We start from the raw sequence: 27183 nt of genomic DNA, 5'->3' as shown, positions 1-27183 counted from the left end.
TTATTTTTTAAAAAAATTGACTATATTTTGACACATTTTATAATCAAAATATGCAAACAAAAAAAAAATCTGAAAATGAGATTATATTTTGAAAATTTTACTAAATATTTGAAAGTACCTTAATATAAGCTGGATGTATGTGTTGCTAATACAGTATTTAATATGGTTTACATCATTTAAGAAAATAGTATATCACTTAATTAAATATAAACCAACTAAACACAAAATAATAATCTACAGACATTTGTACAAAATATTCAAAACAACAAATGGAATGAATCAGTCTAGAAGATACTACTCATAGCTTCCATTTCTAATAGCATTCTTCAAATTTGATGCAGTTAGAGAATAATGACAATTTTTCTAATGATGCAACAAAATTAACAATAAAGTGAAAAAACAATGTGTATAGCTGTGAAATCAAGAGTCTATGTTGGTTTCATATATGTTTTGGCAATAAAATGCCAATAAAACAGACCTTAGCATGATTACAGAGTTAGGAGCAACATTGTTAAATCTTATTCAGACTCCTTTTCTAGACAATGCTCCACCAAAATGTGCATATATACAGTCAAACAGAGAGAACCAAAGCACACTATAATCCTGACTTCTTGTGTGGCCATCCATGATGACCCTGCTCTTCTGAAAATTCTTTAATTGGTGTGATGCTAGGATTGCTCTTATATGACTTGGGTGAAGAGAATTCAACTATGGAGTTAGACTCTGCTCATGGGAATAGTTAGCCCTCCTCGAACTCCACATTGATGGGAATTTCATACCCTGGCCAACCTCTTCCTCAAATATAAGCTCAAGGTACTAAAAGAGCTTCTGAATCTTAACAAGACAGAGGACTCAAACAACATAGTTTTATATAAGATTAGAAGAATCTTCTTCATAAGGAACTTGAAAAAATCAGAGGCACAGAATAATAGCACATAGTTGCCATGCAATATCATCCGAACAAATTGACTGTCTTAAGTTCCAAAAAAGACGATAAAGAACTATTCTGGCACTTTAAAAAATCAATTTATATTTCATCTGAACTCAATACAAAGGCAACAAATAAATCGCTGATTCAAGCACAGTAGTAACTTTATCACACAAAAAATAATATGCATGCAGAAGTATTATTGGAACAGGAACAAAATTGTGTCATAACCATTCTTTCCTAGATGAAAGAGTTAGTTTAAAGAAGTAAAAAATAATAATAATATTAAGGCTAATTTAGCCAGAAAAGGATATAAGAAAAAAGCACCTGAGTTGAGACATTGGATCAGTGGTCAAAATAATCAACCTTTTCCATCTGCATAGCTCTCCTTTATAAACATAAGATCCTCCAAAAGCTCTCTAGCATCAATAACATCTTGGCAGTTGTCCCCGTTTGAAATTGTCACTAACAAAGAAATACAGTCATTGTACCTTACCAATGCTGCAACAAAATTTACCTTTTTTTAATAGCTCCAACATCATTCAAGAGATCTCACAATGGATTCAGCAGCATTTTCACTTTTGCGATTCTCAAACTGTCAAAAAAATTTATTCTACATGACCTCAAGAGCTGCTACCACCTAACTAGCAGCCACTATCAGTATATATGTACAATACAAAGGAGAAATGCTTACTGAAACAAAAGGAAAAGAGGCATCTCGACATCCAGCCTACCCAGTACTGTCATATTGTATTAACTATTAAAAGGACAACCACAGAGTTATAATTAACAAAAGTTTATATTGTTGTCATCACTATCTTTTGCCAATAATTGAAGAAGCCACAAGTCATGTTCCCTTATGTCTGAACTAGTACTTCCAAGCAACAAGTAATCCTCCATCACCATATTTCTCCTCACAGAGCTCCTGCAGCTGGGACAAGCTACTTAGCAACTCCTAATAGCCCAAACCAAAGATTTTATTGAAGAGGTATTTATGATGTTTTTCCACTCTTTCCACTAAATGAACTTCTTACACATGATGTTAGGCTGAAAGAACCCAATATTGAGAATGGTCAAGGTCAGAGGCAAGTCATATTCCCATCCATGAATCACCTCTTGATCATGGTCCGATCGAAGGTCTGCTGGGAAGAAATCTCCACGGTGATGGGTACCATTCCAGTAGATGGCTCCTCATGGGATTTTTCATGACTATTGTTGACTCGAATTGACAGATTATGAAGAAATCTAGCATACTCCCATGATCTAATGTCTTCAGATACCCCTTTCTACATCAAATTTGTGTTACCAACTGAAACATTTCCTCATGTTTGGCCACAAAATAGAATGCCACCTAAAGCTTTTCAAAGAAAAGAAAACGGCCCGATTCAATGATTATGTCTTCAGTACTGCAGTAATATGCTCTCTGACATTCTCAGAACCAGTGACAACTTTCCTTACAAATATATCCCAAACATCCTCATCAAAAACATTTCTTCTACTTGAATCGACAATTTGAAGAATCCTATCAAGTTCTTCCTCATCACCAGAATCAGGAAGTCCATCAACCAACATTCCAAATGTGGACTTATTTGGCAGGCATCCTTTCTCCAACATTTCATCCAAGATCCTAACCCCCTCCCTTACGTTCCGTGCTTTGCAAAACCCTTTTATAAGCATGTTGTAGGTGAACACATTAGGTGAACATCTCCTCTCGACCATGTCATCCCATAACCTCCCTGCCTCCTGCAGCTCCCCGTTCTCACACATTCCAGAAATGAGAGTGTTATACGTCAGTAAGCTCGGGATAAACCGCCTCTCAAACTCGTCGAATAGCTTCCTTGCCTCCAAGACCTTCCCTTCCTTGCATAGCCAATATATGAGTGTGCTGGAGATAGAATTATCAGGAGTGACGTTCTTCTTCAAAAGCTTCCTCCACATCCAACAAGCATCTTCCACCTTTCCATCCTCGCACAATGTGTCAATCACCTTACAGCACAATGATGAGCTTGGTATGTACTTCCCTTGCAGCATGTCATTGAGTAAATTCAATGCTTCTCCTGACCTTTTATCCTTGCAGCATGCCTCGATCACAACAGAATAGGTGATGTCGTTTGAGGTGATACCTGCAGCCTCCATCTCATCCATCAATTTGGTGGCATCGACGAGGCGGCCCTGGCGGCAGTATCCGTCGATGAGGACAGTGTACGTGGTGACATCTGGGGTCCAGCCACGGGCAATGATCCGATCAAAGAGCTCCTGGGCGGCGGGCAGGTCGCCCTTGGCACAGTAGAAGGCGAGAATTGTGGTGTAGGAGACAACGTTGGGGACAATGCCCCATTCGGGCATGTCATCAAGGACGCGGAGGGCGCGGTGTACATCGCCAAGCTTGCAGAGGGCCTTGAGGAGGATGTTGCCCGTGCAGACGTTGGGGATGATCTCAAATTTAGAGCGACAGTTGCGGAAGAGGAGGGCGACGAGGTCGAGCCGGCGATTCTGGACCATAGCGTTCAGGAGGGCGTTGAAGGAGCGGACGGACGCGCGGAGACCGAAGGAGGGGATGGAAAGGAAGGAGCGGAGGGCGGCAGCGGGGCGGCTGGCGAGGGAGTAGGCGCGGATGAGGGCGATGAAGGCGTCCTCGGAAGGGCGCAGACCGGAACGCCGGAGGGCGGAGATGACTGGAGGAAGGAGAGGGAAGGCGCGGGCGGAGGCGAGGCGGAGGATGAGGGAGTGGTAGGGAGGGTACGAGGGGGAGAATCCCGGGGTGAAGCGGACGGCGTGAAGGAAGGCGCGGAGGGCGAGGTGGGGGTCTTTGAGGCGGCTGATGAGAGCGGCGAGGCGGCGACTGGTGAGCGGGGAGGGCCAAGGCCGGACGGGAGGTGTAACAGTGTAGGACGCGAGCAGGTCTGGCGTCGACCAGACGGAGTCGAGGTGGCCCAGGTCCACTGGAGTCGGCAGGTGTGCCAGATCCACCACCTTCGACAAGCACCGTCGCCCCAAATCAAGGAACCTGACCTTGTTATCATTGCGAAGCATCATGGCGGCAGCACCCCCCTCCTTTGCTTCCTTCCTTCTGTCTCAGAGAACTTTCGTCGAACAGAAAAGATGACAAAAGTAGAAAACCTACTTGCACGGGGAAGGGTGAATCAATTGGGTTGCCCTTCCCTACCTGCCTTGTGGCTTGGCATTCGGCCTTGCACGGCGGGAAGGGTGAACTACTTGCGCCCCATTCCTACGTTGGGTTGTTTGGATCTGACAGAGCCGGCCCAAGACGGGGATGGGAGACGTCAGTGGTGAGTAGGGTAGGAAAGATGGCAAAGGATATCTATCGAAGAAAGTAATAAAAACTCCTTTCCTACCCAGTTGTTTACCTGCTCATAGGTCTGCCTCCAGATTTGGATAGTTCGATGAAGGGCCACATCAAACGTCATGAGTATTTGTCGGGTTAACGGGTCGGATACGCCCACGGACTATGGTTTTTTGGGAAACCCTACACGAGCTGAACTCTTCCCCTTGTTTGGGGTTTCTTCTTCCCTTTGGGGTGTCTTGCGTGGTGGCTAACAGGTGTGTTGTCCGACACTGATTAGACACAGATATGAGAGTGATTTATGGCGAACAGTGTCTTCTCCTGAGGCGATTACACACAGATCTGAGAGTGAATTAACCAAAGATTGATCCTTTATTTCAAATTACAAGAGGTACGATCCGATTCTCTGATATCAGATTCAGGTATCTGGTTGGTTCCATTTGCTCATTTATGTTTTAGACATTGATGAAAAGAATTATTGAACATTAGCTTCGAATGCAACTGCCATGTACGCTAATTAGTAGTGTCGTCATGGGTATTGGTAATCTGTGGCTGAAGTTTCGAACTCTGGTTTACCCTTTTCCAATGGTACTGATATCTAGGTTGGTCTCTGGCCGTGGAACGAGATCCCCGCCCATGGGTGGTGGCTTCCCGCCGGAGGTGGATGAGGAGGTTACATGGCACAAGACTACTGTCGTTGCCAATGAGATCAAGGAAGAAAGAGGGTGAGCTGACTACGTGCGGACGGTCTTGTCATCGCCACCTTACTTGCAAGCAGGGATTTGCGATGCTGCAATTTATCGTAATAAAAGCTCCAGCCTCAATCGCAAAGCCTCTTCGAGGCATACTCCGGTGAGCGCTTCTCCGTAAGATCTGTACATGACATTTTGAACTACTCTCAATTAGGATTTGTAGATTGCGATTATTTACTTCGTATCAAATTTTCAAATATCTTGAATTTCACATAAGCTATAATGTCTTGTAAGTTCATGATATGATCAATGAGAATCACTATGTGGATATCAAATACAAAGAGAACAAATTTGTCATCTTGTCTCCGTATATTAGTGACATATTAGAAGTTTGGAATGATAAACAAATTGTCAAAATTATAAAAGACTGGAAAAATGTTGCATATATTTTTAGTGTAAAGATCTAAACAGATTGTTCTTAAAAATTATCAACTTTTCACATGAATGTCAGACCTGGAAAGTAGTAGAACACATATAAATGTTACAGTGCAATCTCATTGACACTCCTGTGGCAAAAAGATCAATTCCTAAGCTTTGAGATGTGTCCAAAGACTCCAGAAGAAAGAATAAAATGGCAAAGTACCTTGTCTTTGTATTGTTAAAACTTGAACATATGCTACCATGTCTACAATGCCAGCTATAGCTTATGTTATAAGATTAGTTAACTGCCATAAGTCCAGCCCTGGAACAAAGCTTTGGAAGGTGATAAAAAAAAAAAATCCTAGATATTCTTAATATCAAGAAACAATTTATAGTTAGTGACACATGTAAATGTGGATTGGACAGGGGACCTAGATAGTCATAGATCTACTTGTTTTGCTTAATAATTATGTCATGTTCTAATTTTGCAAGAAATAAAATTTCATAATATTGGCAACAATGAGAGCTAATTTTGTATATTGTTCAATTCGGGCAAAGAATAGTTTGGTGGAGGATCTCTTGGGAATAGTTAAGGATGCTGACAAACTAGTAACTACTCATTGTAATAGTCAAGCTGCAATTTTCATGAAAAGGACCCTAAATATCATGGAAGAACCAAGCGTATCAATGTCAAAAACATATTCATAGGAAATACTGTAGTGACGAAAAAGGATGTGATCTTATCATATGTTGCAACATATTTGATGGCGGTTGATCCATTTACACCAACCAAGAGATGGATGCATATCACACTTTGAAACATTTGCTTTATGTAATATCATCGGTGCTCACCAGACTTACATTCGACTCACCCATATGACCAATAATTTGACACTAAGACGTGCTGAGATGAAATATACACATATTTACCAAGCCAAATATGTTTTAAGTGTCGTCTTGACTGAAGTAAATATAAATAATAAATATGATGAAACATGATATTTCCACAATCATGTTAAGACAGATATTGGGTTGTGGCATATAATAGAACTCTATTAGAAATTGACCATTCAGTTTGGATGCGAAAATGTCCGATGAAGATTTATACAATACTACGAAATACTGAGTCATCTTACACCATAGCACATGTTTTTTTTATCAGGTGTGCAAAAGAGAACAAAAAGGTGAGGCATAAAACTTGTGTTTTTTAAGTCTCTATGAGGTTCTCATTGTGTGAACCCTTCAAGGTTATGAATTCTTCGTAAGCCTCATGATGTCCTTGCTAGTGTTTACAACTTCAGCATGCTATAAACTGTGCTGAAGATTTGTCACACTTTCAATATCTCACACATGGTTAAAGGAGCTAATCTGCCTGCAGAGGCTTATAAGGAGGGACTTGTGGGGTGTAAACTCTCTTCTTTTGATGACTTCCTTGGAGAGCTGTAAGAGCTTTGTTCATTTACCATAGTATTTTCATTATTGAGAGGCTATTTGACACGGTGTAATTTAGCTTTTGCCTTTGTTACTCGGGAGAAGCTAAAAACATAGTTGTAGATATATTCATTCTGCGGTTTTATTCATGTATGTATTATTGCCAGAGTTGGGTGAGGAAGCAGCTAATGGCCGACAAGAGGAGAACGTAAGAGCAGCAAATGGACATTATGAGTGCAATATTATATCACAGATAACGTAGTAGTGCTTTTCCCACCATGGCACTCTGTGACGAGACCAATGAAAAATATATTTGGCCTCATGACTCATGATCCATGTGTCCCACCTAATTCTCCCTATATCTGCTCATGCTGCTTTGCCCTGACTTAAGTTATCTTTGACCTCCAGGAAGATGCAACAGGGGAGGCAGTGCTCACTTCTGTGTCTCTGTCAAAGCAACGATGGTTCTTTCTGGCATGGGAGGGCGATGGCAAATCATGAGGGCTCAGCGCAAAGCTGGCTGCATAAAGATTCTTCCATGTAATGATGCACCGTGTGGTGTTCTTGATGATGATGGATCTGGATCTTATAGATTCAGGATTGCTTGTCAACAGAAAAAGAAAGGTTCAGACTTGTTAAAATGATGCTTCCATTGATTATAGTTCATGTTTTTGCTCCAACTCAGTTTTCTTCATTCTTTTCTTTACTGTGAACATACCAACTTGGTAGAAAGTGGCACATGTTCCCCAATTGTTTGATCTTTCTATCCTGCTCAAACTTTTAGTAGGCGATTAGTGGATCTATGTTTGATTTGATGATCAAGTTATGATAACCAGATGCTTTATTTGTTTGATCAACTTAATTCTCTATCTATCACTCCCGTTTCATTTTGATTGGCTTGATTTGATCTAATGGGTAAAGGAAGACAGCTGGATTCTCTCCAATGTTCTTCTGTGGAGATTTAACCTATTAAATCTCCAATGAGATTTAATAGGTTAAACCAATTGCATATGGAGCTCACTTGTTCTTCCTGGACTAATTTAGGTAGCAAATGTTGAGGTTGCCCATTCTTCTTCTCATAATCACATGTCATGTACTTTGATACTTTTTAAGTTGAATGTACAGTTCATTTCCCTGTGCTTTTTATAAATAACATGATCAGCAGTTTCAACAAAGATGAGTTGAAGAAACATATATCTCTCTCATACATGCTGCAAGAACACTTTCACCATACTGTACAATCTCTCTCATCATGGATGCCCTGACTGCGGCCTCAGTTTCTATAATAACCGGGAAATGACAGGAAAAGATAACTATTTAATAATTGACAGCCTTTGCGTCAGCATCAGGCCCTCAAACAACCAGCCATTTCAGATTAAGAAAAGATAACTATTAAGAAAAAATTAGAGGGGACCAGACAAATTTGTGGATTGAATAGGAAAAGGCTGGCCACAGAAGGCATAGCCATAAACATGTGAACTCAATAAAATTCATTTGGTTACCACATGGAAAGGCTGTTACAGAAGCTGAAACTTGGAAAGAAAAACAAAGATGAGCAGAGAATGGATAACAGTTAATTGAGTCAGAGTGATGGCATTAAAAGCAGGAACAGATAACATACATTAAGAGCAGAGCCCCCTAATCTGGTACCAGATATTGGTTCTTCTTCCAAGCCATTCTCTATTCACAAGCCAATTTGGTGTCAAAGCTACTCAAGCAGATGGCAAAGGCCTGGAAGGCTGACAATGGGTACCGGTAATCCATGGTAAACATGTCCTTTGCAACCTTTCCAAATTGTAGAATGACCTTGTCATGCTCTGGTGGCACTGACTGTGATGGAGTTGGAACCCCTGCAGATGGTTGTATCGCAGCAATGAGCTGGAAGTTTTTGACTGAGGCCACAGTCACACGCCCCCGGAAATTTAGGCACCAACACTGCAACTGTTCGTGCCACCTGGGAGCCTTGTTACGAAGAATCAGAGGCCTCTCCTTGGCCTCGTCGTCTTCAGCATCTGCCACTCTAGCTCCTCCAGTAATGTCTGAGAAATGTGAACTGCTGACATCCATGGATTGATCCATAATTGATGATTTGGCAAACGATATGCTCCGAAAAGAATCCTCCAGAGAGCGGGGAAGCAGATTCTCTGGTTGACCGGGGACTGTTCCACCAGCATCGAGCGCTGAGGCAGGAATGGAGTGCATAACACAGTGCATCCGCCTAGGGCCCCTTGTTCCCAGCACATTCAGCTCATATGTCACCTGGGCTACATTGTAGCTGCCAGTTGGCACTTTTGGTGAGACCTTTCTGGAGTAAAATCTCTGGCTAATTTTGCCAGGTTGGGAGGAAGCTGTCCCATTATATGGCGGTTGGGTATCATACATTACAAACTTCGTACCGAGGAAATTTGACCTATGATGCAAACATAGAATATTAGTTGTTGACAAACATCTGTTGGACACGAAACTTCCAAATCATATCACTTTTAGTACCTCAGTTTTCCAATATAAGTGTTACTTGATCTGGTTATCTTGCAAGCATTTGTAGATATTATGTATTCTGTACAAGTTGCGCGACGAATTCTCTTAGCTGATAAAAGGAACTTCCCATTCTCAACAAGCACAGCTACAGATTAAAAGCTCGATGAGTGAACTTGAAGAGAAAATATTATTAGTAACAAGGAAAAACAAACATTGCACTTAAGCTCAAAATACATAATGCAGAAACTACCAGTGACCAGTAGCATTTGAAAGCAATTTTTCCAAGAAGTAATAACAACCCTTACCACTTCCATCTTTATGACCATAGGCAACAGAAGCAACAAAGACATCACTCTAGAGAATCTTCACAATTATAGTAATCAATGTACATCAACAAGAGCAAGGTGCATGAAGTAAGACTGATATCAATGTACATCAACATAAGCAAAACGCTGAATGAACTAATTTCAGAATTGTTGAAGGTTCATGGAAAAATAACATGTCTAGATATCTCGAAGCCGATGCATGATATGTATGGCGAAACAAGGTGTGCCACTTATTGAAGCAAGGCAAAAATACTTGACTAACTTATGAAAGTTAAATTTGAATATGAAATGAACTTAAAACTAAGATATAATTGTCACTCAATATTTTCTAATAATAAGAAATAAAAATCATTAACTCAAAGGATAGAGTGTTATATTAATTACAAAACACAGCACAAGTAAGTAAGTGAAAAGAGATGGAAGCAACGGATGGAATTAAAAAAAAAAGTAACAAACAGAAAAGAAATAAGGAAGAAAGAGGAGGAAAGTTGGTATTCCAAAATGAAGTATCCAATTTCCTTCTGTTTGGGAGGAAAAAAGCTTTTATATTGTTTAATAATTTTTCCAATCTCTCAAACAAATAAAATTTCGTCACTTTCACAAATAAATCTAATTTGATCCCTTAAAATGTACAAATATCATGGTAAGCATTAAAAAAAAACCTAATAAAATATGTACAATGCTGTAGGGTGGTCCAACATGACAATCATGTCCTCTGCCACAGGATCCAAGGTTTCCGACATGGCTCCATAAAAGACAGAGGACCAATTACCAAGTACTGCCTGCAAAGCAATTGACAACCACCCTAGTTCTCCATCTTGGAGTCTTTGGAGGTTCAATCACCTGCCAGATATGAGCCTTTTTCTAGTGCACAGTGTTACCATCACACCCTGGCACCCTATAAACTATAATATATGTCAGGTTCATAGGTGATCAAATTTTGGGCTTGTTTCCTGATGCTTACTGACACGGTACTATTTTGGGCTTGCTGGGGCCCTCACAACTACCCAAGGTACAGGATCCACACCCTTAGCTACCTTCTGCAGTTGCTCTCTACTTCCCTAGATCCTTTTGTTTTCTTCACCCCTTGGTTGACTTGGAGATCAGAAGCTCCCCATGGGGATCTATTTTAGTGATCTCTTTAGTATGTTCACCTTGTCTTGTAGGAAAGTTACCTGCTTTTTCCCATGTTGGTTGATGTCTTGGTATGCTGGGCAAGAATGAATAAAAAAGAGCCACACAAATAGCTTCTCATTGACCAATCCCATCACACTGAGTCCATGCAATGACATAAAACATTACAAATGTGCACCTTTAAGGCACCAAACTTATTAGAAAAGCTAATGACATTTACTTTGAGGCCCAACTTAATGAACCATGAGACTCATCTGAAGCAAATATTTTGAGATCCGACCCTCACGATCTTACTATGCAAACAATCACCTTAAGTATTATCTTACAGTTAAAAATCAAATAGCAAGTTCAAGAGTGAAAACATCCTCCCTGGTTGACATAGACGTAAAATAGAATATCAAGAACAAAATGCTGAACGAATCAGAAGGAACCCAATACTAAAACTGTCAATTAATCAGGGGAACATGTAAATCTTGCTATAACTTCATTGATAATGCTCGAGCCTCAAGCTATCCAGAAATTTTGTTTCAACTTCATCTTGCATTCACATGAACCAAATTCAAGAAAATAAATGACCACTTGAGCTAAAAGTCCAAAATGATAAGATGAAAGCATTAATAACAAAAACTGAGAGGAAAGTGAGCTTGCCTGGGCTAAGACACAGGTAAAGATGATAAGTAAGAGCTGATTTGTCCCTCTTAATAAAGCATTGGATGGAACCATCCCGTGGACCAGGCTGAAAAATGCAAAACACTTTTAGTTTAAATTACAAGCAAATATGGAACATATAGTTTGTATAGTACTTCGCGTACAAGGCAACTTAGTTTTGTGGTCTCTAACAGTCTGCTTTACCACATATGATAACAACAGGAGAAGATAACACCAATATCTTTCTATGATCCAAAAGCAACAAACTATTTTTTAACAGAATAAAAATAAAGAATATGAGGATCACCTGCTTCAGGGAGACTGGAAAGGTGAGCTTTCCAGAGAACTCGGGACTCTTGACAATCTCTTTACACATTTCCCTCCATGACCTGCAAACACCTGCACAAACCACTACATTTGTACGTGAAGGCCATGTGCTTTCGCTAGCTTCCAACCTGGTGATCACATCACGGAGAAGCTCAGGAGGAAGACTAGCCCAGCAGCTATCCTGAACCACCAGACATTGGTCGAGCACTTCATGCACTGCACCCTGAGATTTTCCCCTGTGATGGCCTGAGAGCCGTGCCTCAAAACCACGCCGAGATAAACTCCCAAAACTATCTCTCACATCACGAACAATACTGCGGAACGACATTTAGGCAGCCCAAGGCCGAATGTAGATCCTCCGAAGAGGCACAAAGGCCAAACACTACTATACCAATGGCAGTCACCCAGACATAAACAATGAGCTGCACAAAACATAAAAGACCTCATTTGAGAAATGCCTCTCAGACAATTTATAGGCCCATATATTGAAGTAAGCTTCGTAAGTACTACAAAGCAACATTTCTGCTTTTGACACAACTTTCATTACCTTGTCACACCCTGGGAACCTTCAACCAAGCCGTTGCACCATAGAAAAAATTAGCGGCTGCAGAAGACTATATGATTAATCTGTAGAAAATGCAGAACAAAGACAAAAGGAGCAATATACTTGATAAAGCGACATCTTTAATCTGAATGAAACAACAAAGTGCTGTGGCGGACACTTCTTTGAATAAGCCAATCACAGAACCATCAAACCATTCTATCATAAGAGATGTCAGAAGCACAGAACCTGATCTAACTAACCAAAAATTCACTGTTGCGAATCAAGCTCTGATTTTCTACATGCCGTCGCATATTGTTTCGAGCTAAACCTTCGTAATAAATTTTCATGCTACGCTTAAACTGAAAACAGACAAAGGTATTAAAAAAGTGAGGATCTCATCAACATAACACTTTAGGATCAAGTGTTGACTACACATATCGGATCTCGTGGTTGGAGAGAGATAGTTTCCGAGGCAAAAGACGACAACCAGAAGGGCACAAACGCTGAAAAGGTCAAGTTCTTCCTCTTCACGACGAAATGCTTCAACCACACAATCACATAAAGAGAACCTTCGCATTAGGTCAGCAAAGGAGTACTGTTAATCAAGCACAAAAAAGGACGCCTTTTCCATCTCCCCTTCCAATTTCAAGACAGAAGATCCCGTGCAAATTCCAACCCTTCCAGATAAAATAGATAGATCCACACCAAACAAAAAGTAAATCTATGGAAACTCAACGGCCCAAAAAAGACAGATCCTACGGAAAACCCATGAAAACGTATCAAAACAATAGAAATCATCAGGAAATGGAGAAGCATCGCAAATTTACAACGAACCTCTTAAATCGAAGAGGAAACCAACCCAAAGTGCCTCAGGAACGAGCGCTTATAACCCCACCGCACTCCAAAATGGAAAAGGGAAAGTAGTCCTCCGTCATCGGTATCTGTTACTTCTGCATCACCAGATCTAAGTGCCACCCGATCTCACTTCCGATCCCTTCCCCCCTCTGTCGCCGGGTTCCGACTACACTTTCCTCCTTTCCTTTTTTTCTTTCGCTCGATGGGCTCAAAGGGACGTGTGAAAAAGATAATAGACATATTTATTACTCGGTTTCTCCATCTACCCATGTGCTCGTCGCAGACTCGTCATGGCTCTTCTGTCGGGCCCACATGCTCGACGAAGCGAGTTAGAGTTTTTACGAGAAGAAAAGGTACTTGTAATATACAAGTAAGTGTAATTTTTGCGAGTATCGCATCGGTCAAAATCGACCTTTGACTTTTTGCCCGTTACGCAACGGCAGTTGTGCATCGACGGGCCGTAAGTGTGTTCTACGTTCTAATTAAGTCATTGATTTTTATCTGAAATAAATTTAGACAATAGAGTTCTTTAATTTTAACTAATTATCGTGTGCACACGATTATCCGGGATACTTCCAAAGTGAAAATATCAATGTTAGTAACCTAATATAAACGAATGTGGAGGTAAGTGGTCGAAAAGTAATCTCTTCTCTCTTTTATTGTATTGAAGATGTATTTTTATACTTAGTCGTAAATAGACAATATACTACTGAGAGGAGGTCGCCTCCCCTTAGTCTCTTATCAATATGGGCAATAAAGGTCTATAAATACCTATCTTGAACCTTTGCCTATGCGGGCAGATGGATAGAGGGTGGTCTCAGTCTTCTCCTTTCACTATAAACACTACATGATTGTCACATATTGGATGATGATTAGCTGATAATGTGATATCTATCATTTTGTGTCCCCAATGCGTGTTTTGGGACTCTCGTGAAAGGGATCTGAAGTACAACATATAGTTCCTCTGAGACATCAAGCTTATGTCTTTTTTATTGGTTCTCTAACTTCGCGAATTAGGCGAACACTGACAGGGTCAAAGGGCATTCGCATCTTGAATTGATGACTCCTGTCCCCCGACAAGGGGTCGATCCTCGTCGACGAACCCTCATCGATAGAGGATCAATCTCTGTCAACGTGAATTGCCCTCCTTTGAGTGCGGAGGACTACAGGTGAGGGGCATGAGCACTGACGGTAGCGATCCATCACTTACCTACCCCCCCTATCATCAAATGATACACCTTGGTCAAACAAGGTTAAACTTCCTGACCTCCATGTCTTTTCCCCACCTGGTCAGGTTTGTCGACTACCATTACTCAAGCAAAGAAGGGGATTGGGTTGATTAACCTCAATGCTTTCCTTGGCAATGACCATAGGCGCAGAGAAGACCAGGTTTCTCGATCGTTGGAGAGAGGAGGAGAGGGGGATAGGACCTTGTGCCTTTGAATCTACCATTTTTTTTATTATGTAGGGGGATGGGATCTACTCATGCTTCAAGCGAAATTTGTCTCACTTATCAAAACTGAGGAAAAAGACTTAACTACTACTTTAACCTGTTCCGCTTGGGCTTCATGCCCGAAAGGAATCCTTTAGCTCCAATCTTAAGATGAACATCATTTTTGACTTAAGGGAATACAAACTTAAGTTCAATCGAAGGGTTTCTTCAATGACAAGAAACAATCACCCTTGTGAGTTTCTCGACCTCCATGCCTTCGGCGAAGACAAGGGTTGAGTTTTCGAATCATTACGGCTTGAGCGGAGGAGGGGATTGGGTTTCCCGACCTCTATAGCTTGGGCGGAGGAGCGGATTGAGTTTTTCAACCTCTATAACTCGTTAATGATCATAAGGGATGAGTTGATCATATGTCAGATGATATTTGACTAGTGATGTACTACCTATCAACTCTAACACTGATATTTAATTTAGTAAATTAAACAAGAAAACTAATATTATTTACTTATTTTTTTTATTTAATTTAATAAATCATTATTACTATGTTCATTTTCAAAAAAAACAGTATCGTGATAAAATGAATCAAAAACAATAATAGTTAATATTTAATTTAGTGAATTAAACAAGAAAAACTAATATTATTTACTTGTTTTTATTTAATTTAATAAATCATTATTGCTATGTTCGTTTTCAAAAAACAGTATCGAATCAAAAACAATAATAGTTGATAGAATCAATTACTTTTGGTCGTAATAGAACCTATCAAACAAAATCACATATCTTGAAATTTTTGAATGATGATGATGGTAAATGACAAGATTTGGGATCAATATTTATACGCAAAGAGGATCAAATAACAGAAATCAGCATTAATTCAACAATCTCTTGATTTTCTAGAAAACAATGGACGACTATGGACTGGATTTGCTGATGTTACTCTCGCTACGAGAAGAAACAACTTGCATGACTATTGGAGTAAAGACATTAATGACTTTGCTTGCGTTGGCAGCTCAAATAAAGACGATGACAACTCATCGAACGAGTAGGTGAATTGATATTCAGTTTAATATATATATTAATTTTGATCTCAAACTCAACAGGATTATGTTTCTAATATGATAACTGTTGGGGCGGACGAAAGGAAATTATTGTAGTACACAATTAAGTCAAACCAATTGTCGAACACATTCCTTAGCCACCTGATGGGTTAAAAAAGCACGAAAGGATAAAAAGAGGAAAATTTGATCTTTCTCAAGTCAAACCAATTGAATATTTGTTTGCAATTGTTTTCCAAGTTATTAAGAAGGATAAAAAGAAGATGGATGATGGCTTGTCATGATGTTTCGGCGAAAGGACTCGTGTCTCTCAGCTGTCTAGGCTTCACAGAAAAGGTGCAGTAAGAAAGAGGAGCTCATGTAAATGAACAGCTGGATGAAGCTGCAACACGCAATAGACCTTTAATGGCAAGCCATGCCTGGCATGCCTGCATCTCTCTCCTCGAGACCATGCAAACCAACAATCTCCGATATCAATAATCAACAACCTTTGCTAGATAAGTCTTTATGAAGTGGGGAGAGAGAAGGATGTAATCCGAAATACAAGCCTATGCTGCAGAACTATACAGTAAACTTCCAATGAGTTCCTCGACCCACAAGATTTTTAGAGAGAGAGAGAGAGAGAGAGAGAGAGAGAGTTAGCATACTATGTGTTTTTCAAATGTACAAAATCTAGGTTAGAATATCATAACTATTTTACATGAATATACACCCAATGGTTTCATACACATCTTGCAAAAGTTTGAATGGGAATGGTTTATATGTATATATATACACACAGGAGCGCAAGCATGTACGCACACCTATGAATATTAGACTCGAAACATATTATATCTACATGGATCAATGTCTAATCCTCTTGAGACTTCCTATAACACACACGATTAATCGTATAACATAACATCTTATAAACGACTAAGATATTTGCTCCAGACAACAGCAGCTTTAGCATAAAAAAGTACACATGTGAGTTACTTCAACAACAATCTTTAAAGTTAGAAGGAGTATATACCACGCAAGGAGCGATGATGGAGATTCTCATGGAACATGTGACCCCTGGTTTTTGAAGTAACCATTCCATTACCTTGTCTACCGAGAGGCCTTTAGCCACAGCCTGGAGGCCTCCTCCAGTCTCCCCACGAACAAAAGTGGCCTGGAATCTCACATGGTTGACAGCATTTTTGAATCCCATAACCCATTCCTCCACTTGTTTCAGATTTCAACAATACATCTAAAAGCTCTCTCTCTGAAGATCAAAAGTAGCTGCTGCAAATGCTAGTTCTCCAAAAGATATATTGAAAACTTCCATATAGGATATCTACTACTAAGCAATTAATATAACAAAAAATACATTTCACATTTCATTAGACACACAACACAGACCAAATTATTTATCTTATGATAAATGGGTAGTCATTGCATATATGTTCATGGTATCTAGAGTACAAATGTAACTCGATCAAACCCAACATGTCCCCCAGATTAAAACCACATCAATTTGGAAAATAAACTTACATAACTTAGATTCAAAAAACAGTCTGAAGAGTAAACATAATTTGAGGACCCATGAAGCTCAGAAGCACTTCCTGTGGACAATCGACGGACCAGATTCTTCATATTCACCCTTGGAAATCCACATCTGTCATTAGTCACAAAAAGAAAAGAAAAAAAAAAACCATTACTACCATGCATAGACTCGGGCAAATCAAGTCAGATATATTTATAAACACATAATGTAACATAGAGATATGCATGAGATAGCAATCAGACACTACTGATCGAGACATTACCTGCTGGAATGTGCTGAGGGAAGCCAGGATGGAGCCTCCAATCCAGACACTGTACTTCCGCTCTGGTGGAGCAACCACCTTGATCTTCATGCTGCTTGGTGCAAGGGCCGTGATCTCCTTGCTCATGCGGTCAGCAATTCCAGGGAACATAGTCGTTCCACCACTGAGAACTATATTGCCATACAGGTCTTTTCTGATATCCACATCACACTTCATGATCGAGTTGTAAGTCGTCTCATGGATACCAGCGGCTTCCATACCAATCAGAGATGGCTGGAAGAGAACCTCTGGGCATCGGAATCTCTCTGCACCGATCGTGATTACCTGTCCATCTGGCAGCTCATAGCTCTTTTCCACGGAGGAGCTGGTCTTAGCGCTCTCGAGCTCCTGCTCATAGTCCAGGGCAACATATGCAAGCTTCTCCTTGATATCCCTGACAATTTCTCGCTCAGCAGTGGTCGTGAAGGAATAACCTCTCTCAGTAAGAATCTTCATCAAGGCATCCGTGAGATCACGACCAGCAAGGTCCAAACGAAGGATGGCATGAGGGAGGGCATATCCTTCATATATAGGGACAGTGTGGCTCACACCATCACCAGAATCAAGCACGATACCTATTAAAAGGGGTGCCACAGATCAGCATTTACATTCGATGCATGAGACATCAATTACAATTACGTTTAAGCCAGACATACCGGTTGTACGACCACTGGCATACAGGGAAAGAACTGCCTGGATTGCAACATACATGGCCGGGACATTGAAGGTTTCGAACATGATCTGGGTCATCTTCTCTCTGTTTGCCTTAGGATTGAGAGGGGCTTCGGTGAGCAATATAGGGTGCTCCTCGGGGGCAACACGGAGCTCGTTGTAGAAGGTGTGATGCCAGATCTTCTCCATGTCATCCCAGTTGCTAACGATACCGTGCTCAATAGGATACTTCAAGGTCAAAATACCTCTCTTCGATTGAGCCTCGTCACCAACATAGGCATCTTTCTGGCCCATTCCAACCATGACACCGGTGTGACGAGGTCGGCCCACGATGCTAGGGAACACAGCCCTAGGTGCATCATCTCCGGCGAAACCGGCCTGCAGGAGGACCATCGTGTTATTCACAACATTATGAGTGCAAGAAGAAATTTGGAACATGGGATGGGATCAGGATGACTAACCTTGACCATTCCAGTACCATTGTCACAAACAAGGGGCTGGATATCCTCACCGTCGGCCATTTCAGAAGATCTGCAAAATGCAATTTGACATGAGCTCTTTACATGCTTTCAACTTCAACGTAATCTTCTATTTGTAACGAACGAGAAAATCTAACAAAGCACTGAGAGCATCAAATTATTGCAGGACAAGAAACCTAAGAAGGAAACCGTAATCGATTTATTTAAACATTAAGATCGTCTAAAGCACTAGACTTATGCCTTTAATAACCCTTCAGATCTGATACCCAAGCGCACTATTTACCATCACATGCCAAGAAATTAGGCAAATCCAAAACCGATCGCGATGCAGAGAAGGCAGGAAAAGAGACGCTTCGGCATCCACATCAACTGAGAACATCGAAGGCCGATGACTTACCGAATCTTCGCTCGATACACAATTAGACGGTACCAAACAACAACAACAATCTTCAAGATCACATAACAAAGCACACATCTACGACGTCGTAGATTCTAAAAGATGACTCAGAAAAACGTAAGCATCCACCAAAACCGATGGGATTCTAGCGAAGAAGATGAAAAAGAGATCGACTGACCTTACACCGCGGCCTGTCCACGATTCCGAGGATGAAGGGAGAGAGAACGGGGGGCGGAGAGACGACGAGAGAGGGAGAGAGAGCGGATGGGGGTTTTTAAATAGGGCGAATTCGAAATGGGTTTCCACTTAATTGTATGCCACTAAAATTTTGCGGGCATCATTGGGGTCGCGAGACTAAAAGAAGAAGTGCTCGTCGATGTGGTTCCTGTGTCTCGTAAAAGCGACAAAACAGACTATATATGAGTTCTATTGGCTTAACCAACGTGGAACCCACCGAACGATGAGTTCAGCCCCAACTGATATCCAATGAAAGGAGTCTATTCTGTTCTTTTTCCCGTGCTTCAGACACAGGATCCCGGCGGTCTTCCATGTGGGTCGGATCAAAGCGATGTGGTCCGTCGGATCGGGCCCGGCATAACGTGCGGTGCGCAAAGGTGAAGGAGCGGAGGCGGGCGTGCGCCCACGCCAGCCCATCAGCCACTCGTCATTAGCTGGCGAAGCGGAGATTTCCGTTTCTTTTTCTTGTTTATGTTCTTTTTTACTCCGTCAATTGGACTCGGCCCATCTCACAATTTAGGACCGGCCCATCTCGCAATTTAAGGCCGGCCCATCCACAAAGAAAGCGATAACGTGGCAGATCACTATTGGCGAATGACAGCACTGAACCATAAGTCTTCGCTGTCACGTGGTACGCGGGATCAAGAGAAGTCGAGCGTCCCATGTGCAACCAACAACTTAATTCTCCGTCCCCATTGGGATCTGCTACTCGACAACATCCATGGGAATGTGTGACCAACGAGTTATATTTTTCTACGCACTGTTTTAATATGTAAAGAACGTGTTGGATGACAAAGCAATGAGATTCTTCCGATTGATTCTTCACCAATTATGTGATTTCGAATGCATTGGTTGTCTTGTTGATCTAACTTTGTTGACTCGTTGAACTTGGTAATTTGAGGGGATTTCAGTCCTCGAAATAATACTTATGTGGGATTACCATAATGTTTTAACAAATAGTCGATGCACGGTATCCTTTTTATTGTATATAATATACGTTTTGTTATCGAATTGTCTCATTTTTTTATATCATATTTAAATTTATTATTTAAAAACCAATGTCATCTCGAATTGAAACTCTTATTCATATTGATTATCTTAAAAAAATAATTATAAGTGACTTATTTATTAATCGAGGGGAACTGTAAAAAAAAATCCTATTTTTTAAGAATACGATTTTAAAATCGTATTAATTTAAATTATAACTCTATGTTGTAATAAAGGTCGAGTTGATTTTTTCTTCTTCATAATATATGATAAGATCATTTAGTCCTATATTAATTAAGGAGTATGGGAACCAATAACTCATAAGTTCGTTGGGTCTCCTTTACCCTCAAAAACGTCTTTTGGAGCTCATAAGTTCGCTTTATCTCCCTTACTCTCAGAAAGTCAGGATAATGGATTAAGGTTATCTTTTGATTCGCTTTATGGATATCGAGGTTTATTATAATATTCTAATTGATAGTCGCAATAACTTAAGAAAATATACAATATTGGTTATATGTGTGATAGTGTCAATATGGATAATATTTTAATCGGGCTATCATTGATCTAAAAGTGGAGATTTTGAACTTAAGATGGAAGCATTTGCAGAGAAGCTTGCTGGCTGATATTGTTGTGAATCATCTCAAAATATTTCCGGTCAAAGTCTTTTATGAGAAATCAAGACGTGTCTTCTTCTGTTCAAAACAAATTGAAAGGAAAGGAAAGGAAAGGAAAGGGAAGGATAGATCGCTGACTTTTCTGTTTTCTGATGATTTAAGAACAAAAAAGTGTTTCCCAAGTTTCCTTTTAGCTTTCTGAAAGCAGAAAAAAAAAGGAGGGGGAGAAGCGTTCTAAAAGCAAAACGTTTTTTTTTTGTGCCATCAACTCTTCGAAAGCTTTTTCTGTGTCCTAAAATGGAAGTCTCGAGCTTTTGTTTTCTGCAACTCGAAACAGAAAACAAAAACAGATGAGGCGGTGATACGTCATGCTTCGACTCGGCTCACTTACTCTGCTACTGGTGCACGTTGGATATATACACTTAGAGAAATCTTGGTGGACTTCGCTTTGATTCCATTGCCACTGACTCGTAGTTGGAGGCCACTTCTTGACCTCGAGGGCTTCGAGATGCGGAGAAGAACATGAAAAGTGCCCAAAAAGATTAGTGGAAACCACATCGACTTCACTGGATTATCCTTCGGAAGGTGAATTATGTACAGACCACGCCGTGTAGTTGGCAGACGGAAACCGAAATGGCCAATAACACTTCTTAGGAGTGGTGGGTCGTGGCGAGACCTTCGGGTTCCAAGGGCACGAGGACTGCATGAACCGGCTGCGGACCCGGTTGGCCTTCTCCGGCACAAGCCGCGGTCTTCGCCACGAGCATGCACCGGCGGCAGGTCGGGCAGGAGGACCGCGCCGTCAGCCACCGGTCGATGCACTTGAGGTGAAACCCATGGTTGCAGCTAGGAAGGACCCGTATGTGCTCACCTGGTACGAACTCCGAGAGGCAGATGGCGCACTCGGGGACTGCACCGGTGAGCCTCACCCCGGCGGAGTAGACCAGCCTCGGCAGCCGCTGCAAGGCCTTCCTTCTGAGCCCGGTCTGTGCCGGCCGGTTCGACCACCGGAGCGCGCAGCGGATGATGGACTTGAGGCCCAGCGCACATATCAGGGCGCACAGTAGGGCGGTGAGGACCACGATGACGGCGGTGGGATCGACGACCCTTCCTTGCGAATCTGAGATGTCGGCGATCCCGGGGGTCGGCGGAGAGCGCTGCCAGGGGAGTGCAGTGTGGAGTAGGAGTCTTCTGGAGTAGATCTCGAGCACAAGGGATTGGATGCGGGTGGAAGTGGAAGACATGCCTGTTGGGTTCTTCTTTGGTGTGGTGTGCCGACGGAGAACTACCGTCGGATTGTGTCCAAAGCAGTATACATAAGGAGAGAGGATGTGAAAGATAACTGACCTTTTTCTAATTGTTTATTTTAGATTTCAGATGTGATGGAGGCTTTGGACATCACATTGCAAATGTGGCTGTAATCATATCATTTTGAGAGTAATTTGTGAACACTGATAGATACCTCCATTGGCAGAGAGTCCATCTTCCATTTCCAAGTCCTTTTAGCTCGCGGGCCCCCCACACTTCGCCTGCAAAGCACTACGACATGCAAATTAATTATGATTGGTCGTGTTTATATTGGAAGATTATTGCTGCTGCTGTGCTGCTACTACTAAAGATATTAAGGTTACAATTCATGCGGACCTCAAAGAAGTAAGAACATGGAGAATCATGCTTTCATTATAATAATCATGATAAACTTTGGAATCAGAGATACAATTACGGTGAGGGATCTTCATATAAATTTATATGGAGAAATCAAATCAACCAAACAAAGATAAGAATGCGAACCAATGAACAAAACAGAACACTTATATCACGCTAATAGCAAATCATATGTATCACAAGTGTCAAATGTTATTTTCCGGCTAAGATAAGCAACCAAAATATTTCAAGCAACAATCTCCAAGGAAGACTGTGGTAGAGGAAAACGTTATCTTTTATGCAAAGCACAGCAACAGTTCTCCTCGCCTATATCTGCAGCGATACAGGGAGGTGAGATATTTCCTTCCTGGTACCAGCATGAACGGTGCCGAAGTAGTTCATTCAAGAAACTATCAAGCTTATCGATGGTGACATTGGGCATCACTACAACATGAGCAATGTTTCCCTCACAAGCAAGCTGCCACTGCCGGACAAACTCTTCGTCTTTGGGTCTCTCAAAGACCACAGTGCTACTAAGTTCGTTAAGCATCACACTGATTCCTGCTTCTTTCAGACGGTCTTTCAAGTAGTGTGCATTTCTTAAGCATTTCTGAACTTCCTTCTGAAACCCTCTGTAACCTTTTCGGTTCAGGGTGTACCAGAGGAAGATCGGGGCATGGCCATTTCGGCTCCCCATGATGGTGGCATCCCTGGAAGCAAGATACTCGACATTACTTGAAAGGACATTGATGTGCTTCGACCTTGTTATTTGCACACCACAAGGCATAGGGCAACCCACAAACTTGTGACCCGACACACTCACACTTCCAATAGGCTTTTTAAATGTCACTTTAGGTGCCTGTCGAGTATAGACAGTGTTGGAAACTTTAGCACCGGAATGAAAATGCCAACATAAACAAAAGAAGAATGATAATTGTAAATGATCTGAGATGAAGATATTTCGATTGAAATATAAACCTTTTTGAAGCAGCATTAGCATAGTTGCAACTATATGAAAACTTGAATGGGAAACTAGTGCAAAAAATGAAACATAGAGGAACATACACGTTTGACAAATGGCATCATGAGCCCAAAGAGAGCTCCATCACAATGAATGTAGAATCGATCTTTAAAGCCATTTTCTTCAAGTGTTTTTATTACCATGTCAAGATCATCAACTGCTCCCTTTACGGTGGTTCCTACATGAGATAATAGTTAGAGATCAACAACTTCTACCTTTAGGCAAAGAGTGGAAGAGAGTCAGTACAGAAAATGTCTCACCAATGTTGACATTGACAATGGCCGGTCTCTCCATGTTCTGGAGTAAACTAGCTTTAAAGTGGGTGCAATCGATCTCACCAGAGACCAAAGTGTCAACCTTCACACACTCCATCCTATACATCCTTGCTGCTTTGAAAATTGAGTAGTGAGATTCCCTCGAGGCATACAAAACACCATCTGGAAACACTTCCCTACTGGCAAACCAATTTCAAACACTTCAAATTATTGCTATGATGAAATCTTGCAGAATTTTCATTGTTTTTACATAAGTAAATATCCCAAAGCAAGTTCACAGTCATAGTGAGTTTTAATGGGAAAAAGGCACTAACCCAACAAGAATACCATGCAAATTCCCTTCGGTACCACAATTGGTGATATAACCCCAGTATTCATTCTTTTCCAATTCCCAAAGCCGAGCAAACCAATCCAACACCCCAACTTCAAACTGCCTAGAATGGACGCCATAGTTGCTCTCGATGAAGGGGTCACCTAGATTGTTGATGGAAAAGTGTTGCAGCTGCCCTAGAGCACCATAGTCAAAGTCCAGATTGTACGGGTAACCTATAAAAGATAAGCAAACATTAATATGAGAAATCTAACTCTGTTAAACGTCAAGTATTCAGATATTCCACTAATGAAATATCTGAACAGAACACCGTATAGATAGTTTCATCACAAGATAGTGCAGAATTGGTAGAACACAAAACAAAAGCAATGGTGGAAGAAATGGGATCAGATCTTTGCCCAAAAAAAAAAAAAGAAAGAGAAGTAAAAGACATTATGTGATCCACAATCAGCTTAGTTTTGCATTTGAATCATAATAGACATGAACGATGAGAAATCCGATAATCTGCAGCTTCCAACGATCGCACCACCACCGAACAAGAATAATGGGATCTATTAAAGAAATAGATCGTCAAGTCGGGTCCGTTGATTTGTTTGTTAACGAAAAAGCGGACAACATTCTCATGCAGTCAATATGTGAAATTTCCTGAAAAAAATTAGTAAAAGAAGAAGCTCAAAGTATACCCAAATGGTGTTTGGTTCTGTCGATGAGGGATCTCCGGTACCTCGCCAAGACACTGGCCATGTAAGCCTCCCTCTCCCCGGTGACCTCGTCATCGGCCTCCGGCTCCTTAATGGCGAAGCACATTGTGTGCACGTTCCTCCCGAGCACGATCTCCCTGCTCTTCCCGCTCCCCTCCACTCCTCCAACTCCCTCCGTCTCTAGCGGCGGCTTCGGGTGGACGATCTCCTCGGGATCGAACTCCCTGGGCAACGGCTCCACCTTCTCCTTCTCCCTCAGATCCATCAAGCCATTCCCCACGCTCCCCACCATCTCTGCCTCAAGAAAATTGACCCAATCCTGCGGCGGCTTTTCCAACAACTAGATCGGAAACTAGGCCACCGGATTCAACAAGAATCAGCGAAATGAAAAATCTACTTAAAAACAACGGAAAACAGAGGGGGAAGTGGCAATGGATACACGGAGATGCAGGAAAATAAAAGAGAGGAGGAGGAGGAGATCATCACCACAGATCCTCCTCCTTTCTCGCTCGCTCTCTCGCTCTCTCTCGCAGAGGAGAGAGAGATTCTTGCAACTTATCGGAAGACTTCCAACGCGCGTGCATGATATGCTGATAACATGAATCGCCAGCGGCAGGCAACGTGGAAACGGTGCTCTAACATTGAGCGCAACAGTGGGGTCGACCGATCGACCGATCTGGGAGACATCGAGGACAAGAGCGTTACGCAGGTCACGCAGAGACATTGATCGGTGATGGGATGGACTGCAATTGTGCAGTGAGCGTTATGCGAGAGCTTGTGTAGCGTTACGCTCAAAGCGTAAAACTGTGGCTTCATCTTCGTCTTCATAATTTGGATTACGTATGGCCTAATAGCCTGATGAGCCCAACTCGATTATTTGGGTTGGGCCTCGTAATCTCATGAACACAGGCCATTAGGTCCGTCTAGATACATGCTTCCGTGTAGGCCATCATCTCGATAGGCTTCTCGCAAAGATACTAAACCACCAGTAATTCGTAGATAGCAAAATTTAAGCGAACAAAAGTTGATGCAGGGAAACCACATGGATTTTTATAAGTGCCACCAAATGATACAGTTGCATTATAATCTTGATCTTAAGTTTTATATGTGTTAGATTATATGATCCTATATAATTGAATAAGATATATAATAAAATTAATTAGATTTATATTACTAAATAAAAAATAAGTTTATGTTACAATAGGTTTTCTTAAGGGATGCCATGGAAGGAACTCTCCTAATCATTTATCCTAAATCATTTGCTTTTACCTATAAATTAATATGATTTCTAGGGGCTAAATGATGCATCTCATAAAAGACATAAACGAAAGATTATAGTTTCTTTCTCAACCTTCGTAATCCAATAATATAAGTGATCTTATAAAAAGATAAGTGTACAATTCTTGTAGATATGTGATATTTGGATTTGGGGATAGTGGTTTTGCATATCACACAGAGATTTTTTCAGATATTATCAAAAATTACATATCGTGAGTTCAATCTAATATTATTTGATTTTAATCTTGACATAAATTTTTTTTCGTATTATATATAACATATAACCTTCTCATGATATACATGTGAAGTAGGACTACGTTTATAATGTTATTATTGTATATTTATTATTTTTATCATAAATATATAATTAGGTGTTTATATATGTTTTATCTATTCAGTCCGTATTCTTAATTTTATAGTATCTCTATTGTTCTGCTGTATATATACGATGTATGATTTCTTAATGGTCCACTTTTTCGAAAAAAAAAATTACAGCATTCGTAAAATCCATGATAATCCTCAACGATGCGTCGCACAGTTGACGAAACCGGCATAGCACTGTCCTTTGCCCTCTGAAAGAAGGAATCTTGCAGCGACTACAACTTCGCAAGCTTTCTTCCACCTTACGACGACGACAACAACAACACAAACTCTTGTCATCTTATGCTCCACTTTAACGCGGTCTGCTTTATTAAGCATAACGCATCTATCGGCTCATTAGTTTCTCTGACATGCTGACGTGGACGAGCCGACGGTTCTTTAAAAGAATGGGTCGGTTTGGTTTCGGTTTCAGCAGACATGTTCTTTTAAGCATAGAAAATACATATCTGTCGCGATGGGAGATACTGTTCACAAGCCATCGAATGATTTAGATTTCGGTTCGGTCGCAAGTTGCAGTAGTTGAACCTTCTGCGTCATCGTCTATCAGACAAATTTATATTTCGCATTTTACACGTTTATATGTCACATACTTTATTTTCTTTTCTTTTGCTTATATTTCAATACCGAGTCGATGTCTCCAAGTCAAGGCAGCGGTTCAGTTGTCTACCGGTTCAGCCTGAAACCAGGTGGACCGGCCGCGTTCCTACACCCGCATAGTTCGGTCCCGTTGAGCCGACCGGTTTCT

General features: G+C 41.1%; 5 protein-coding genes and 1 long non-coding RNA gene across 9 annotated transcripts; 1 reads left to right on the top strand and 5 right to left on the bottom strand.

Annotated features, from left to right (window-relative positions):
- Positions 1-1478: 1478 nt before the first annotated feature.
- On the bottom strand, positions 1479-4249 carry LOC135622800 (pentatricopeptide repeat-containing protein At5g16420, mitochondrial-like). The gene has a single exon (XM_065124988.1). The coding sequence runs from the start codon at positions 3962-3964 to the stop codon at positions 2321-2323; it is 1644 nt and encodes a 547-aa protein (XP_064981060.1). The 5' UTR covers positions 3965-4249; the 3' UTR covers positions 1479-2320.
- Positions 4250-4287: 38 nt separating this feature from the next.
- On the top strand, positions 4288-7610 carry LOC135622802 (uncharacterized). Of its 3 annotated transcripts, XR_010491164.1 has the most exons (4): positions 4288-4623; positions 4835-5084; positions 6723-6786; positions 6943-7610. It is a non-coding gene; the product is annotated as an uncharacterized LOC135622802 (long non-coding RNA). The 3 variants fall into 3 exon arrangements; XR_010491165.1 differs by lacking the exon at positions 6723-6786 and having other exon boundaries at positions 4305-4623; XR_010491163.1 differs by lacking the exon at positions 6723-6786 and having other exon boundaries at positions 4316-4623; positions 7184-7610.
- A 595-nt stretch (positions 7611-8205) lies between these two features.
- On the bottom strand, positions 8206-13309 carry LOC135622801 (tubby-like F-box protein 8). Of its 2 annotated transcripts, none has more exons than XM_065124990.1 (6): positions 13067-13309; positions 12236-12292; positions 11669-12110; positions 11362-11449; positions 9266-9398; positions 8206-9185 (listed from the first exon to the last, which is right to left on the bottom strand). In XM_065124990.1, exons 3-6 carry the CDS (start codon positions 12014-12016, stop codon positions 8456-8458), a joined length of 1299 nt encoding a protein of 432 aa, XP_064981062.1. In that variant the 5' UTR covers positions 12017-12110; positions 12236-12292; positions 13067-13309; the 3' UTR covers positions 8206-8455. The 2 variants fall into 2 exon arrangements, with proteins under 2 accessions (XP_064981062.1, XP_064981063.1); XM_065124991.1 differs by having other exon boundaries at positions 12236-12254.
- A 3663-nt stretch (positions 13310-16972) lies between these two features.
- On the bottom strand, positions 16973-19267 carry ACT1 (actin-3). Its single transcript, XM_009418623.3, has 5 exons — positions 19148-19267; positions 18555-18624; positions 18078-18471; positions 17383-17996; positions 16973-17231 (listed from the first exon to the last, which is right to left on the bottom strand). Exons 2-5 carry the CDS (start codon positions 18612-18614, stop codon positions 17166-17168), a joined length of 1134 nt encoding a protein of 377 aa, XP_009416898.1. The 5' UTR covers positions 18615-18624; positions 19148-19267; the 3' UTR covers positions 16973-17165.
- A 2082-nt stretch (positions 19268-21349) lies between these two features.
- LOC135623318 (RING-H2 finger protein ATL78-like) lies at positions 21350-22207 on the bottom strand. The gene has a single exon (XM_065126138.1). The coding sequence runs from the start codon at positions 22049-22051 to the stop codon at positions 21458-21460; it is 594 nt and encodes a 197-aa protein (XP_064982210.1). The 5' UTR covers positions 22052-22207; the 3' UTR covers positions 21350-21457.
- Positions 22208-22603: 396 nt separating this feature from the next.
- On the bottom strand, positions 22604-25520 carry LOC135623317 (serine decarboxylase 1-like). Its single transcript, XM_065126137.1, has 6 exons — positions 25266-25520; positions 24762-25131; positions 24062-24293; positions 23733-23926; positions 23517-23650; positions 22604-23310 (listed from the first exon to the last, which is right to left on the bottom strand). The coding sequence occupies exons 2-6, from the start codon at positions 25069-25071 to the stop codon at positions 22741-22743; spliced, it is 1440 nt and encodes a 479-aa protein (XP_064982209.1). The 5' UTR covers positions 25072-25131; positions 25266-25520; the 3' UTR covers positions 22604-22740.
- Positions 25521-27183: the final 1663 nt, after the last annotated feature.

The sequence above is a fragment of the Musa acuminata genome, chromosome BXJ2-9, assembly GCF_036884655.1.
Source record: "Musa acuminata AAA Group cultivar baxijiao chromosome BXJ2-9, Cavendish_Baxijiao_AAA, whole genome shotgun sequence".
NCBI lineage: Eukaryota > Viridiplantae > Streptophyta > Magnoliopsida > Zingiberales > Musaceae > Musa > Musa acuminata.
This window is presented reverse-complemented; position numbering and strand designations above follow the sequence as displayed.